The sequence below is a fragment of the Alosa alosa genome, chromosome 4, assembly GCF_017589495.1.
Source record: "Alosa alosa isolate M-15738 ecotype Scorff River chromosome 4, AALO_Geno_1.1, whole genome shotgun sequence".
Taxonomy (NCBI): domain Eukaryota; kingdom Metazoa; phylum Chordata; class Actinopteri; order Clupeiformes; family Clupeidae; genus Alosa; species Alosa alosa.
Window position 1 is genome coordinate 4,880,672 of NC_063192.1, and position 17,500 is coordinate 4,898,171.

At 44.8% G+C, this 17,500-nt stretch overlaps 1 protein-coding gene across 4 annotated transcripts in view; it reads left to right on the forward strand.

Annotated features, from left to right (window-relative positions):
* The window catches only part of znf512b (zinc finger protein 512B), a 54,126-nt gene that overhangs the window by 16,908 nt on the left and 19,718 nt on the right, over nt 1–17,500 (forward strand). For 2 of the 4 annotated variants that reach the window (XM_048240811.1, XM_048240813.1), the window contains 6 exons: nt 4,935–5,014; nt 5,702–5,830; nt 7,681–7,859; nt 9,135–9,481; nt 13,709–13,786; nt 16,459–16,596. In XM_048240811.1, coding sequence (XP_048096768.1) covers nt 4,935–5,014; nt 5,702–5,830; nt 7,681–7,859; nt 9,135–9,481; nt 13,709–13,786; nt 16,459–16,596 — 951 coding nt within the window. The remainder of the gene's footprint in view (nt 1–4,934; nt 5,015–5,701; nt 5,831–7,680; nt 7,860–9,134; nt 9,482–13,708; nt 13,787–16,458; nt 16,597–17,500) is intronic. The other 2 variants (XM_048240814.1, XM_048240812.1) reach the window with 2 other exon arrangements.

The window sequence follows — 17,500 nt, forward strand, 5'->3', positions numbered from 1 at the left end:
TGCCGGTAGCTTTGAAGAATCCCCCTACGATTAAAGCAACACCAAAGAGTTTTTTGTACCTTAATATAATGTTTCCAAAATCGTTTCAGTGGTTCATCAACACGTAACACGGTGAACGGCACTTCTACATTTGCTTCGCAGCCCTCTATTGGCTATAACCGCACTATATTTGCCAGATCAGGTAGCGGATCTGTAATTTGATGGAATGAGACATAAGAAACTACAAATTTGACTTGCTTCTGATGTCGCAATACATCATACTTTCATTAAATCATGCAATATACTCTACTACCGTGTCTGTGGACATGGTTATTTGCAAAGCTGGTGCTATATAAACAAATAGCATGCATACGACAGAAGAAAAGTGCTTTAGTGTTGCTTTAAAGGGAAAGCCTGTTCTGTGGACATGTGTACTGTGGACATGTGTACTGTGTGTTGTATTGCTTTGTATTGTTATGTATGGTACTGTGTAGTTGTGTAGTGGAGCTCTGATCGTGAGTGATGAAAGTGATGGCTGTGAGGGTCGCAGAAGGCCTTGCTGGACGGACTGTAAAGAGGACGCTGCAGGGTCACTATAGCACATATGCACTCAATGGCTGTGATGCCAAATACTATCAGCTTGAATTCGGACAGAGGCGTTGGACGTGTTAAAGAGGCAAAGCTGTCACTCTCGAGCGGATCTTTTTAGTGAGCTTGTGTTACCCTGGTGATGTTGTGCAGGCCAATCACTTGACCGCAATCATTTCAGCCGACCACAATCATTTTGCAAAATCGTAAGAATAATTTTCATTCATCGGTATAAAAGCTAGATGAAATAACAGAAGTGATATATTTTCATCACAGGTCATTTACCATCATAGTACATTGTTTTGATTACCAATAAGTCAATAAGTTGTAAGTTGTTTTTATATTTGTATATGTCCAGTGTGTACAAAGGCTGATTGATTAGGTTTATAGTATTGCCATAAACTGAAAATAAAAATACATTTAAATCATTAATTGGAACTACTTGTATGAGAATTAATCATCAAGTAAAATGAGTAAAGTGTACAGGTATGTACAGCGATGGACTTGTATGATGTGTGGAGTTGAGGACAACCCTCTTCAATTTAAAGATGCAAAAGTTTAACTGAGAATCTAGTTTCATCACTACTAACATTATAAAATGGAATATCAAATGGTGTTTGGTCAATTTGGTCAAATAACAAATGTGCAATTTTGCAGTTTAGATAAGAACAAATACATGAAGTAACCTATATTTACAAATCTCTAGATCGAGATGTACAACAACAAATTCTATCACCACTTACACAACTGCTTATCATATTAATATATCATATTAATAATGCATACAAATGGAAATGACAAAATATCCCAAACACACAGGAAGTTACATACAGGAAGTTATACAGGTGTGCCATTGGGAGAAAAAGGAGATGGGTGGGTGGGGAGAGGCCTGTGATTGGTGTGGATGTATGATGGGGCCGGCGGAAGTGGAGTCAGATCAGCCAATCTGCCATTGTCTGGTTTTGAAAAGCCCAGATCTCCCTTGTCTCCTCACTTTCTCCTTCTCTCCTCATGTTTCCCTCTTCCCTCTTTCCCTCTTTCTCCTCCTTTTCTTGTGCTCTCCCTATACTTTCTTCCTCTCCCATCTCCTATCATGTCTCTGATCCCCTTCTCTTCCTCTCGACCTCTTCCACTCCTCTCCCCCTTCTCCTCTGCTCTCCTCTCTCTCCCTCTTTCCCTCTCTACCTCCCCCTTTCCCCCTCTCCTGTTCTCCTCTCTCTCCCTCTCTCCCTCCCTCTCTCCCCCTCTCCTGTTCTTCTCTCCTCTCTCCCTCTCCCCCTCTCCTGTTATCTCCTCTCTCCTCTCTCTCCTCTCTCCCTCTCCCCCTCTCCTGTTCTCCTCTCTCCCTCTCTCCCTCTCTCCCTCTCTCCTGTTCTCCTCTTCTCTCCTGGAGAGGTGCATGGCTGGAGAGCTGTGGTGATATATGAGAGGGCTAATTGTGGCAGAGAGGATCGCGTTAATGAGCAAGCCTGGCCTCGTTACCCACTGAGGGGGAGACTGTGTGTGTGTGTGTGTGTGTGTGTGTGTGTGTGTGTGTTGAAGAGAGGAAAAGAAAGGAGAATGGGTGAGAGAAGAGACAGAGAGTAAGTGAGACAGAAAACGAGACGCAGAAAGTGAGCCAAAGAGGCTAGTGACTTTGAGAATGGGCAGAGACAGACAGTGAGAGAGAGAGAGAGAGAGAGAGAGAAGAAAGTGATGTCTGTATTTTTACTGGTTCAATGTTTTTCTATTGCTCTGTGTTCTATGCTTTGCCAACATTATTCCCCTTGAAATGGCCTTGGGAGTAAAGCATGTTGAATTCAGTTGAGAAACAGTTCTGTGTTTTGAGAAAAAGAAGGCACAGTAGCAAAACTATCTATCTATCTATCTATCTATCTATCTATCTATCTATCTATCTAACCACTGTCACTAATGACAAACTGAAGGTACACAGAAGGTATCATTTCCTTGGCTTCTCGGTTACGTAGCTAGCTAACGTTACTTAACTTGTTCAAGTCATGTTGACCACAACAGAGGAGCGGAAAGAGGAGCGTGCCAATCCTAAAGTGCTCTCTGTATAAACTTTGCGATTCTACTGTATCTATCACATCCATAGAGATGATGTCTCCTGGTTCGCTAGTCCAAGTCCAGGTTTCATTAAATATGAATTTCACAGCTGGCAAAGCTAGCTACAGAAGAGGCAAAAAAACATGAAGTAGCCAGATAGCCTTATCCCTATCAACAATACAAAATGACCGTCAAATCTCGGCTCTTCCAATTAGAGTGAGCAACAAAACAACAAAAAATGCCTGCGCTCTGTCAAAATGTTTTCATTTTTCATGAATTTTTTTCAAAATTCATTTGGTCTTTTACGTCACTCTTTGTCGAGCGACACTTGTCGCCTGGACTGTAAATGAGACAGCAAATGAGACGTGGAAGAAGAGGACACTGATGAGAGAAAGGGGGGACATAGAGATAAAGAAATAGAGAGAGAGAGGAGAAGAGGAGGACAGTGATGAGAGAAAGGAGGGATAGAGAGATAAAGAAATAGAGAGAAAGAAGAACAAGACACTGATGAAAGAAAGGAGGGACAGAGAGATAAAGAAATAGAGAAAGAAGAATAGAAATATAGAGAGAGTATGTGGTCGTCTGAGGGACACAAATGTGACTAGTTTTTTTAATGTATTGTTTCCCCCCTGTAATATGGAAGTTTATTTAACATAATTCTAAGTCTATGTAAGTGTACAGATAGGCATCCAGATATCTTGGTCCTTGTATCCTTTGTGTGCCTTGACTTTGGTAATACAATTGCAGTATTTGTCATGCCAATAAAGCACTTTGGATTGAATTGACTTGAAATGAATAGAGTTTGTGATAGATAAAGAGAGCTGAAGAAAGTGGAAGAGAGAGATTTGGGCAGCAAGTGTGTCAGGCAGAGATAGTGAGTCTGTGTGTGTGTGTGTGAGAGAGAGAGAGAGAGACAGAGAGAGAGAGAAAGAGAGAGAGAGAGAAGTGGGTAGCAGGTTAGTGAGAGTGATAGAGACAGAATGAGAGAGAGAAGGAGATATAGAGAGAAAGAGAGAGAGAGAGGGGAAAGAGAGAAAGAGAGAAAGGGGGCAGGCAGTGAGTTAACCCTGGCAGTGCGTCCTTTGCTGTGGCAGGGCCCTGGGATGATTTATGGCTGATTTGCTGTGGCCCTTTGGAAGCCCTTTATCCACAGCCTCTCTCATTTACCCACAGAGAAAAGCTCAATGGCATCACACACACACACACACACACACACACACATTGTACATATACACTGTCACATATGCACTCCCCCCAACACACACACACACGCACATACGCCACACACACACACACACACACACACACACACACAAACACACACACACACACACACACACATACACACACACTCACATACCGTTCATATACACAGTCACATATGCATTCCCCCCAACACACACACACACACACACACACACACACACACACACACACACACACACACACGCCAGCAGTGCTCTGGCTTCTCAGTAACAGACACCACAGCCCAGCACAACAGCCCTTCTATAAGCTGCTTGTTATTGCCCTGTTGCTTAGCAGCCTTGTCCCCGCGAGCTTTCACAGATCATTAATTTATTATTATTTGCATTGTGAGCTCTCTCTCTCTTTCCCTCTGTGTGTGTGTGTGTGTGTGTGTGTGTGTATGTCTGTGTGTGTGTGTGTGTGTGTAATGACTCTGCTGGTTCTCACACACAGCAAACAGAGCTCTAGTAGTCGCTGACTCAACCTTGAGCCTCAAATGCTGCTGCTGCTGCTGCTGTAGCTGTGAGCGTGACTACTCAGGACAGGCCTTAGAGGCACACACACACACACACACACACACACACACACACACACACACACACACACACACACACACACACACACTTGTGCTGCTCAGGCTGTCGAATCAAATCACCTGGGCTCTAAATGAGCTAAAGCATTGCCTAATGCACTGGTGCTGCCCAGCCTCCATTTGGACTTGACTCTGTTCCAGAGAGCTAAGTTTAGGCTGTATGTGTTTGATTGTGGTGTGTGTAAGTGTGTGTTTGTGAGTGTGTGTGTGAATGTGTGTATGTGTGTGTGTGTGTGTGTGTGTGTGTGTGTGTGTATAAGAGAGAGAGAGAGAGAGAGAGAGAGAGAGAGAGAGATAGAGAGAGAGAGGAGTGTAGTTGTGAATAGTTGTGTATTAGGTAAGCACATCATTGCATACATTTGTGACAGTGTGCACAGCGTGTGTACTGAATATGCTGTGCTTCTGCTGTGTGTGTGTGTGTGTGTGTGTGTGTGTGTGTGTGTTGTGTGCCCTCTCTTGACTCCTCTGCTTCCTGCCACACCAGGTCCATCCTGTTACGAGAGGGCAGAGGGCAAGAGGAAAGGGCGCCCTCGTGTGGAGGTGCAAGAACTGCGCAGCATCCCTGTGAGTATTCCTGCCAACGTGTGTGTGTGTGTGTGTGTGTGTGTATTTGGATGTGTGTGTGTATGTGTGTTTAAGTGTGTGGTTTGGAGCATCCATCCATCCTCTGACAGCTGGGCAGATCACAGAACTACACCCTCATGAGCGCTTGCTTGTCAGCTGTTCTTAATGTGTGTGTACATTTGTGCCCATATGCTCTACATTTGTGGCTTCCTCTGTTAGTACTTCTGAGTGCATAAGGAAATGTGTGTATGCTTTAAGAGAGCAGTGTACATGTGTCTCAGAACAGTGTTTAATGCACCTGCTTCTGTTTGGAGACTTTGTACTTTGTGCTTTACATTGTTGTTGTTGTTGGAACCAACCAGTTTCACCTTTAGGTCAGTCACTGTATCTAGGTTAGAATGTTACAAACTCTAGACTGAACAACTGCTAAGACACTACTTTTGGAGTTCTGCGCACAACAACACCAATTGCCAGGCTATGATAGACCTCTGCCTCGCATGTGGTACTGCCTCCATGTGGTGCATTATAGTTGCAAAATAGTTGTAGAATCGTTAGAGAGTATTAGATTTATTTTTGTCCTTTACACCACTCTCGCTTCATGCCTTTCTCCTCCTCCTCTTCCTCCATTTTCTTCTTCTTCTTCTCCTTCTTCTTAATCTGACTCTTACTCCCTCCTGTTCTGTATAGGCCCACATGATGGTGCAGTGGAAGGAGGAGTTTAAGAGTCGTTCGCGGGTCAAGTGTCCGAGCTCGGGCTGCTGGCTGGAGTTTCCCAGCATCTACGGCCTCAAGTACCACTACCAGCGCTGCCAAGGGGTGAGCTCTCTCCACCTCTTCCCCAGAACACACAGAGCCTTTCAATCTCACCCCTAATCTCCTTTTACACACACCACCACCACCCATTTTACCCCCACCTCCCCTAAACCACAATCCCAACCTTAGTCCTCATTTAATCCATCCCCAAAACAAACCACACACACACACACACACACACACACACACACACACACACACACACCACACACACCACACACCACACACACACACACACACACACACACACACACACCCACAGACACACACACACACACACACACACACACCATCAAGCCATGATTGACACCTCACTATCCTGATGAACCTCTCCTGGCTGGAATTTCCCAGCATCTACATCCTCATGTGCCAACCAGCCAACTGGTGTTGCCAACCAGCCTACCGGCACTGCTAAGGGCTGAACTCTGTTCCTCCCCTTGTCCCCCAATACTCACCACCCTCACTCCCCACATACCCCCACTCTCTTGCCAAAGCACCCCAACCCCCTCAACTCATATCCACCCCTCTCCCCCAAAACACACCAACTAATGACTGAAAAGAATGGACCGCCTACATTCAATTAAAGTTGAAACGATGGAAGAGCTAAAAAGCATGCACGCTCTGGTTCCAAATGTACTCTGACTCTGGCTCCAGTGTTGCCAATATGGCTGCCCAATTGTGGCTTTATGTTCTAATAAGGTAAGTGCATGACACCGTGCTGTCCATACTCTCCACAGTCATTGACGCCAGTCCCCTCCCTTATTGCCCCTCCCCTCACCCAAAGCACCCCCCTCCTCCTCCCCTCATGCCCCCCTCATACCACCCAGTCCAGATTTACACCACATGTCCTGCATATAAGCCCTCAGGCCCAAGTGCTCCCCCCAGACAAGCACTGGTGTGTGCAGTTGTCATAAACACAGACACAGCAGACCAGGAGCCTCTTTGAAGTTGCTGCAAAGTGCGTTGCCACGGCGGCGGCGGCGGCACGCCAGTACAGACACGTTGTTCTTCCGCTGCTGCCGTCTGTCATCTTTACCTCAGAGCACATCAGAGTAGCGTTACGTCAGGCCCACTGACAGGACAAACACAGTGGAGTGTGTTCTCTCTAAGCCTGCGGGGCTGCTCTGCTCGGAGGCCACTCTCTGCCAGCGAGTGACTTAGTGCTAGTGACAGATGGATGTGATACGTGCAGGTCGTGAGCTTAAAAGAGCAGTGTGTCGGGCAGGTAGATCAACAAGCACACTGTAGCACACTATAGCAGCACAAACCTGATGGCCAGTGCAGCAGTGCAGAGGTATTGTCTGTGTTTTAGACACTATAGTGTGTATAAAATAAAAACTACAATCAATGTCCACTTCAATGCAATGTTATACCCAGTGTATTTTATTGCTGATATTACTTTTTGACTGAAAGTGGAAGGATACAAGGATACAAGGAAGTTTATTGTCACATGCATATACTGCATACTGGATATAAGAAATGCAGTGAAATTATGTCTGGTATCAGCCTATTTGTGCATTTATGGGGGGGGGGGGGGGGGGGGGGGGGGGTAAAAAGTACAGTAGAAGAGGGGTTTAGTAGGATTAAGTGGCAAGGGCTGCATAAGAAAGGTGGGGGGGGGGGGGCACCAACAAGGAGCACCCAAGAGCAACAGACGTGCTCCTCTGAGTATAAGTGTTATAAAGTCAAGGCAAGTCATATATCTATGCAGTACATTTATACACATGTATAAACAGCACCAAGGTGCTTCACAGGCAAGGTTAATGAATGTACATGAAAAATGACCCAGACTAAAAGCCTAGAGATGAGAATAAGAAATGAGCCCACCGTCTCAGTGTCTTCCTCTGTGTCAGGCGACCGTGGCCGAGAGACTGAGGCACGCATGCCCTTACTGTGAGGCTGTGTTCGCTACCAAGGTGCGTCTGCAGAAGCACAAGCTGTGGAACCACCCGGAGAGGGTCACCATGGAAACCAAGACTGAATCCAAAGGGCAGGTGCAGAAGGGGTCGGCGAAAGGGAACGCCAAGAAAAGGTGAGGCCTGGGGAAAGACAAGGTGAGGCCTGGGGAAAGACAAGGTGAGGCCTGGGGAAAGACAAGGTGAGGCCTGGGGAAAAACAAACACCATCCTTGTACACATACAAAGTGGAAAAGACAGACAGAAAAGAATGCCAGACCTGACAGTTCCCCTTTTGCGAGGTGGTTTTCCTGACAACAGCTGCCACAGTAACCAGCGGACACCACTGTCCAACTCAGCTGCTAGACAAGGCCATTTTTGCAGACTGGGGAGCACTAGTCATTATTCACGGCCTCATCCTGCACATTACACACACACACACACACACACACACACACACACACACACACACACACACACACACATCTACCCCCTGTCTCTCTCTATACCTCTCTCTGTCTCTTTCTGTCTCTTCCTATACCCCTCCCTCTCTGTATCTCTCTATACCCCCCCATCTCTCTGACTCTCTTTCTCTCTCTATTTAAAAGGGTTGACTCCTAATTCTCTCTGCTCCACTAAGAATGTGTGTGTTGTGAATTCATTTTCATCACCGTTCGGAACTGGGAAATTGTCACGGCCCTGTGCATTTAAAGTAGTCTGTCACAGTTAATCCCTCCAGCTTTGGGACGCCAGAGCCAGATGCCTTCAAAGGCGGCCGGGCAGGCAGGCAGGCAGGCAGGCAGCGGCTGTGCTCATGCAGACGCCATCACATTGCAGGGAAAATGGAAAGCGCTCAGTGCATAAATTATGGCACTTCTGAGTGTAGAGTTTTATTATTCGTCTTTTCTTTTCTGCCAATGTGTGAAGAGAGTGTTTAGTGTGTGAAGTTCAGAGTGAATTTGTGAGTGTGTGTGTGATGCACAGTTTGTTAGGTTGAAATGCAGACTGTGTGTGTGTGTGCGTGCTTGAGTACAGTATGATATATGTGTGTGTGTGGAGTTGTTACTATGTGAGTGAGTTGTGAGTTTCTCAACTTGGGGGTTTTTTAGGGTGTGAAATGCGTGTGCATGTACAGTATGCTGGTTTAGTTTCAGTATGTGTGTGTGTGTGTGTGTATGTGTTGTGCATGTGTAAAGTATTTGTGTTCACATAGGTTTGTAAATGTGTATTTGTATTTGTATCTAAAAGGTATAACAGACAAAGTGGACATTGTTTGTGTGTATCTGTGGTGTGTGTGTGTGTGTGTGTGTGTGTGTGTGTGTGTGTGTGTGTGTGTGTGTGGTGTGGGTGGGTGTGTGTTTGTGTGATTGATTGAATACTCTCTCTCTCTCTCTCCCTCTATCCCTCATCAGGCCCATGGAGAGTGGCCCTCCGTCCCCCATGTTCATCAAGGTGAAGAAGACTCAGGAGCCATCACAGCCGTCCCAGAACGGAGAGTGTACCGCCACCGCCACCTCCACCGCCTCCACCACCTCGCAGAGGCCCGACAGGAAACAGCAGCAACAGCATCCGCAGCCACATCATCAGCAGCAGCAGCAGCAGCACACACACAGTCACACACACATGCCGCCGCAGCAGCAGGAGCAAGAGCAGGCGTCTTCGTCAGACACCTCACCGAGGACCCCTGGGGGTAGCGAGAGTGACGGGGGCAGTTTGCCCCCGTCCTGTCCGGAGGAGGACCCCGAGAGGACCAGGCACAGTAAGAGTCCCCTTTACGTACACACACAAATACACACACAACCCTCTCGTACCACCAGAAGTGGAAAACTTTAGCTTCTCTCTTTGTTTTGGCTCAGCCTGTGCACTTAACACAAATTAGAATAGATATGTGACAGGACTTACACTTTTTGAAGCTTTCACCTCTGTGTACCGTTGCTGACTGACCCTGCCACATCTTCGCACACACACACACACACACACACACAAACACGCAGCCCTGTCGCACTACCGGGGGTGGAAAACTTCAGCTTCTTTCTGTGCTTTGGTTCTGCCTGTGTACTGAACACAAATTAGAGTAGATATGTGGTAGGACTTTACCTTTCCGAAGCTTTCACCTCTGTGTACCGTTGCTGACTTCAGTCGAGATGGAGGGCTGCACTTTCACACACAGGGCTGGCTGGGTTTGCATAGGGGAGGAGAGAGAGTCCCCAACATGTTCCTGTCCGTTTGCATTGACACTGATATAAACCTGAGGGCATACTGTATGCTCAGGGGGTTCAGTCCTGTATCGTCATTTACATGCATTCATTTAATGTGAACTGATATAGTATATATAGTATATATCAGTATATATTAGTATCAGCCACTAATGGCATGAATAAATAGTAATACAATAGTAATAGGCCTTAGTAATGGTTAACAGTAGTAATAATATAGTAATAGCTGTAGGTGATAGTGAAACTCTAATAGTAGAGAGTTATATTTGACATAAAGATGTGTGCCTAGAGGGTTGTAAAGCAGTGGTGAGGTGTGCTTAGGCAATAAGCCCAGAGGGGTCGTAGTTTACACTGATTTTAGGACATCTTGGCGTTGATAGGCACGACGCGCAAGCGGAGTTGAGCGGACTCGAGTGGCTTATTGCTTTTCTAAAACGGTTACTACATTTCATGAAAAACGGCACAGCAACGAGAAATGTAACGATTTATTCATAGAAAATCGTTCTTCCGCCAAGAAATATATTTCCTCTATCTGAATGGTTGTCGAAACGCAGCTACTCTAACTTTTCTGTAAGTTGTGGTAGGATTTTACACCGGGATCGAACGCGATTCAGCCAATCATAATCAAGGACGGGGAACTATCCGTTTTAGAATATCTGTCATCTCACTTTGAGTGCTTGGGGGAGTGGAGAAAGAGCAGCGTAAATACAGTCCATTTATCAACTTGTACTCGCAGTGGAAAGGATCTTCTGACTCACATGCATTTAGTTTAGCTTCCTGTTTGTGGCTGTTTGAGGTTGGCTGATGGTATTGTGCCTTTAACAGCCATGTGGTTAGCATTGTGTGAGTGTGTCTGTGAGTGTGTGTGTGTGTGTGTATGTGTTTGTGCGTGTGTGTTTGTGTGTGTTTGTGTGTGCATGCTGTTCTGGCTTTGAATGTGTTGCTATTTCTGGCGTTTGTTTGGGTAAACGCACCTCTCGTCATTAGTCAGCGGTGGGCCCCGCTGTGTGAGCTGCAGCAGGACACAGGGGTGTGTGTGTGTGTGTGTGTGTGTGTGTGTGTGCAGATTAGTAAAAAAAGTGTATGTGCTTGTTTGTGTGTTATAATGTGATGTAGTATGTGCATGAGAGTGTGTGTGTGTGAGAAAGAGAGAAAGAGAGGTGAGCATTGTTGTGAGTTTGTATGTGCTTGTCTGCGTGTGTGTGTGTCCGTGTGTGTGTGTGTTTCCATGTGTCTGAGTTAGATAGGACACGGAGGTGAAATTTCTGCGTCACCACTATTGCATGGCGTCTCCTGGCACTAGCGATGGGTGCAGAGATGAGAATGTTGCGTGAAGTCCCAGCTCTGACAAAATGAGCCTCAGCCTGGCCAGGATGATAGCTCAGCAGAGGGCTCTCACACACACCAGCCTCACCCCCCCTACACACACACACACACACACACACACACACACACACACACACACACACACACACACACACACACACACACAGACCACTGCTGCTGCTCTCTGTGCAGGGTGTCACTCACAGCACGCACGCACACACACACACACACACACACACACACACACACACACACACACACACATATTCTTACACATTTCACACACACATCACTGTACACACTTCTGTCTCTCTCTCACACAGACACACACATCACATACACATTTGTCTATCTCACACACATACAGTATGTACAGACACATATCACACACACCCACGCACACACATACACATACACATTAAGCACACGCACACACACACCACAGGAAAACAATTGTAGTGTGAAAGGACTGCAAACGCTTTTCATAACCACAAGTTTTAACATGAGTTCCAAATACAATGGACATGTCTAATACACACACAGTTACCATGTTATGTTATGTTATGTTATGTTATGTTATGTTATGTTTGTTATGTTATGTTATGTTATGTTATGTTAAGGAGTAGAGTAGTTTGTTTGCACCCTGAAACATGATATCCTACTACTTATAACATGTTTACTACTTCTGCATGTGGTGCTCTAAAGATATCCTGATATGTTGTTTTGTTTTTATCCCAAAGCACTCTTGTTTGTGTTGCCACTTTCTGTGTCACTTCACCTCTGGCTAGTGCGTTTGTACAAGTAAAAAGCCAGTGCTTTGGTTGCTAATTATTTTTTTCCCACTTGCCAACCCAAAGGCCCCTTTATGTTGTTTATGTTTTTGATCTACTTTATGATTACTTCCAGTGCTATTATAACCCTTTGTTACTGAGTGTGGCTTTAAATCTAGCTGGATTATTTTATTTTTGAACAGCGATTAAACTTTTGACCGGGGATATTTGTGAGGTTTCAAGTTATGCGGTTTAAATTTACTGACTCGTGCCAACGAATCAGGACTTTTATATTTTTTGCTGATTTTGGTGTGTGCTTGAGAAAGAGAGAAATCAAAGGAGAGAGAGAGAGAGAGAGAGAGAAAGAGACTGTGTGAGTAAGTGAGTGTTTTAATGTTAAAGAGAGATTTTCTTTGTTTTACATTAAGTCGTTTTCACACCTGGTTTATTTGGAGTAGTTGAATCGGAACCTGGAGCGTCCCCCCCAAAGATTAGTTCAATTGGGTATAATGTGAAAGCAGCAATGGCACCCTGTTTCGGAAAAAAATAAACGGACTGAGACCGGCCGTAGGAGCTGGTCTTGGCTCGTTTCCAATCCAACTGTAGAGTGGTTCGTTATGTAAGCTTGTGCTTAAATTGTTGTACACATTGTACACATTTTGTCCAAAGCCAGCATGATATTTCCTTTGTATCCCCAAATAAAGCTCATCCATCAGTGAGATTGAATGCATTCTGAATAAAAACTGTCCAAAATAAGGGTAGACCAGTTTGCTGACAACTATTGGTTTGGGATAGTGTGCTAACTTGATTTAGCAATGTGCTAAACTGGGCTATTTGATGCTCACATATGGAATGATGAGCAACGTTATCCAGGAAAAGGCTTACTTGGAGTTCTGAAGAATTTAAATGTTTAATTGATATTTGGGCCGATGAAGAGATATCCTGTAGCCTGGGTGCCAGCCGAACTTAGTCTGACAACGTCAGGCTAGATATCCTGGAGACCACACAGAAAAACGCATCTGTGTTTCAAGTGTTAAGGGACTTCGGGATAGTGTCTTCAGACTTCGGGATAGTGTCTTCACCAATCAGAGAACAATTTAATTGCGCGTGGGTTTGTTTGTAGAGAAAAGTTCATCTCACGTGGGGTTGTTTATATCATTTATTCTGTTCTAAATGTTGCCATGTGAACACAAAATGAACTCAGGGACAATGGGAAATAATCTATTCAGTATGTGGTTCGGAACAAAATAGGGATGAAAGTGCCCTTATATATTGAAGAGTTTCTACATCTAAAAAAAAAGAATGAAAAAATGGCCACTCAATTCAATATAACCCAGGCAAGTCATGTGGTTGCTTCGACTGAGTGGTGTGATGTTCATGTAATGTGAACTTTATGTATATACGTAACTCAATCAAAGCAACTAGATGAAGTGACTTGGTTATGTGGCGGTTAAGTGTGCTAATCTCATTTTTAGTATCTATCTATCTATCTATCTATCTATCTATCTATCTATCTATCTATATATCTATCTATCTACAGTATCTATCTATCTATCTATCTATCTATCTATCTATCTATCTATCTATCTATCTGATAGATAGCAGCTTATTTAGCATGGCATGGTGAGGCCTGTTTAAGTGTTTGATCCCTCTTGTATCTTTGTGTCCTTAATGAGCCAGGAAGGAAGCAGAAAACTCCAAAGAAGTTCACTGGAGAGCAGCCCTCCATCTCTGGTACATTTGGACTCAAAGGTAACCCCCCCCCCCCCCCCCCAGACACATTTACATACCTATACATTCACATTTTATACCAGAATTTTACATGCAGAAATACATTATATTTACATGATACACATTCATTTAGCAGACTGTTTCATCTACTGTAGGCTATACTTTATCTATAATGCACTACGTTTACAGTATATTACAGTACCACCTTACATTCCTGTTTAACTGATCTCATGCAAATAAGAAATTAGGCTATTCCTGTCAACAAGGTGTCTGAAAACAAACTGTGTCCAGCATTATCCCCATTACCTGTGAGGTGATGTGAAGATATTGATTCTTGAAATGGAGCTGTGTGGAGTTTATGGGCTCCATAAGTAGGAAGACAGCCTCACAGTAAAACGCTGGAGCCCTGACAGGATGGCCTCTCAGCGTGTTGTTCCAGTCGGTAACATCCTGTAGGCCTGGCCCTGTGTGTGAATCAGCATCTTTTTTACAGCCGCTGTTCACTGTTTAAGAGTGTGTTTGAACCCCTAAGGTACTGTGGGATCTGTGTATCCCTCTTGGAAAAAAGATTAGCACATGCAACTTAGCCCACTCAAGTCATCTTGCTGCTACGCTATGTTATGTGAAAGTGACGTGTCAACTTCATAAAGTTATTGCACCGTCATGAGTTGAGAAAATGAATTCATAAGATGAATTCACTGGGTTATGTTGTGCTTGTTAATCCTTTTTTTAAACAGTGCAGTTAGGCAATGATCAAATCTAGTGATGACAGAAACAGCCTATTTTCTATTGTTTGCTGGGTTCTAGCAGTGGAATATATAACACTACAGTACTAGCGTCACACTAGAGATCAGAGAGCAGAGTGTTGAATTTTGGAGTCGAAGTTTGTTTGAAGACAACACTCACTAATGTCAGTTCATGGCCCAGTAATATTTTAGACACGCTGAAGAATCAAACAAAGCTCTTAGATTCTAAACAGGGTTGGATGACCAAAGGAACAACAAGGGCACTCGTGGCTGCACATCAAAAGCTCATCATCACTTAGCAACCACACAGAACTGTGGATGTCTGGGTGCTGTTTTACAGATTACCCCTTCGCTCTTCTTGCAAGTCCTCTGTTTGTGTCAGGGTTGATCCAGCTTTTCAAATGAGTCAGGGAATATGAAACTGAGGTGGGTGGGTGGGTGTTATCAGATGGCAACTTCAAAGCGCCCTTGTGCCATCTGGTTTTGATTGGGCTCTTTTTCCCTGGTGTGGTAATCGCTCCTCCCTGGTAAAAGGGTGATTACAGAGGTGTTTAATTTCCTGCCACAGCAAAGAGACCATGGTGACTCGAGCTGAACAACAATGTGTTTGCCTTTCACTGTGTGTCTTTCTGTGTGTGTGTGTACAGTATGTACTTATGTATCCATTAATTAGTATCCCCTTGGGGATCAATAAAGTATCTATCTATCTATCTATGTATATATACTCTTCTGATCCCGTGAGGGAAATTTGGTCTCTGCATTTATCCCAATCCGTGAATTAGTGAAACACACTCAGCACACAGTGAGGTGAAGCACACACTAATCCCGGCGCAGTGAGCTGCCTACAACAACAGCGGCGCCGGGGAGTACAACAACAGCGGCTGGGGGGAGCAGTGAGGGGTTATGTGCCTTGCTCAAAGGCACTTCAGCCCGTGCCTACTGGTCGGGTTCGAACTGGCAACCCTCCGGTAACAAGTCTGAAACCAGTAGGCCGCCTAACCACCGCACTAGCAACACAGGGAGCAGTAGGCCACGGCTGCCCCCTAATTATGACACCGCACTAGCAACACACACACACACACATGCAGGCACACAGACACACACACACACAGATGAACACACACACACACACACACACATGCAGGCACACAGACACACACACACACACACAGATGAACACACACACACACACACACTGCGGTACATCTAGTTAAAGGAAAATTCCGGTGTGATATTGACCTAAAGTGTGTTGAAACATGATACCGAGTGTGAACGTATGTCTCATAGCCCATCTTGGCTTGTCCCCTGCACTCATAAATCTGGCGCCAGTTAGCCTAAGCTACCAACAGTTTTTCGATGGGGGTGCCTCGGGCATCGGCCTAGCCATGCAAATAGATCACTGTTTTACACCATTTACGAGGCTCCAAAGTAGCTCCATACTTCATTGGTAGACTTCCGAGGGCCTTGACATTTAAAACGAGACATTGAGAACTTTGAAAAAGCACTGGTCGTTTATTTACAAGATGATTTATACAGACAGTACCTTCTGGATGTTTACCGTTCGCCGGCATCTTGAATTTAGTCACGATAATTCGAGCGACAAATACGAATGAACAGGTATGATAAGGGATCAGATTCCAAAAATAATTCCGTGGAAATGCATGGATTGTAATTAATGTACACACCTGTTTGTGTGGATGTTGCCATTTGTTTGTGTGCGTGCGTGTGTGTGTGTGTGTGTGTGTGTGTGTGTGGGGGGTGTGTGTGTGTGTGTGTGTGGGGGTGTGTGTGTGTGTGTGTGTGTGGGTGGGTGGGTGTGTGTGTGTGCATCTGTGTGTGCACATGCATATGTGTGTATGTCTATGTGTATGGGCACATATATGTTTGTGTGTGTGGTTGTGTGTGTGCGTGTGACTTGTCTGATCACATGTACTCACACTCATATAGGGATGAATAAAGTGGAGGAGAAGCTGAAAGCTGGGCGGGCAAAGAGGCCAGAGGGAGGCCTGTTCAACGAGGAGCCCCCAAGGAAGCTCCAAGCCCCAGCCTCATCCAGGAGAGAGACCCCTCAACCTCCAGCCTCAGGTGGGTGGGCCCACACCACACAGCCTCTCTCAGCACCACCCCAGAGCAGGCCAGGGAACCAAGAGTTACGAAACCCATGCAAATCAGACAAGGTCTGCTGGTTCTTCATTGTGATTGGCTAAGTAGCATTTGATGTGGTTGTAAAGAGTTCCACTGTGCATTGTGCCTAGCAACACCCCTTCTCTGTTCTAAAATGACTGTAAACCACGGCCCTGTGACAGTCATTGCTTATATTTAGCCCTCGTGGTTATATCACATTAATATCTGGAGTGACCAATGATCAGAAATGAAGATAACTTCCGAACTAGTATTGTTGAACTTGTTCTTTTGTACTGTTTTTTTGTCACTTTTTCAACTGACTGACAGGTTTTGAGAGTTGAAAAGCTCCATCTTGACACATTAATATAAGGGGCTACCATACTCTCATTAGTCATGAGAAGTGTAGATATCTGTTATTTCAAGTGGGTTGCTGTTGAGCTTTTACTTTTGTTCTAGTTCTGATAAACTTTTAGTTTTACTTTACTTTTAATTGATTCTGACAAGATTTGACAGAAATCGCCTTTAATTCCCAGTACGCCGAGACAAACAGACAGACAGAGAGACAGTCAGGCAGCGATGCTTAAAAGTTGAGATAGTGGTGAAAAGTTCCTGAACCATTTGTGTCTCTAGTTCCACTGAGTTCTGATGGATCCAAACAATTATCCGTATGCACAGATCCTCAGCTTTTTAGTGTCATACATCACCATGTAATAGGATTGGTCAAAGCAGCATTTCTTGATCAGTTCTGTTCATGCACATCGGATCTAACTTTGCACATAAAACCACATATGTAACTGTGTTTTGCACAGTAAAAAATGTTAAAAGCTCAGAAACAAGTCAGAAACAGCAGATTGACATTTCAGTG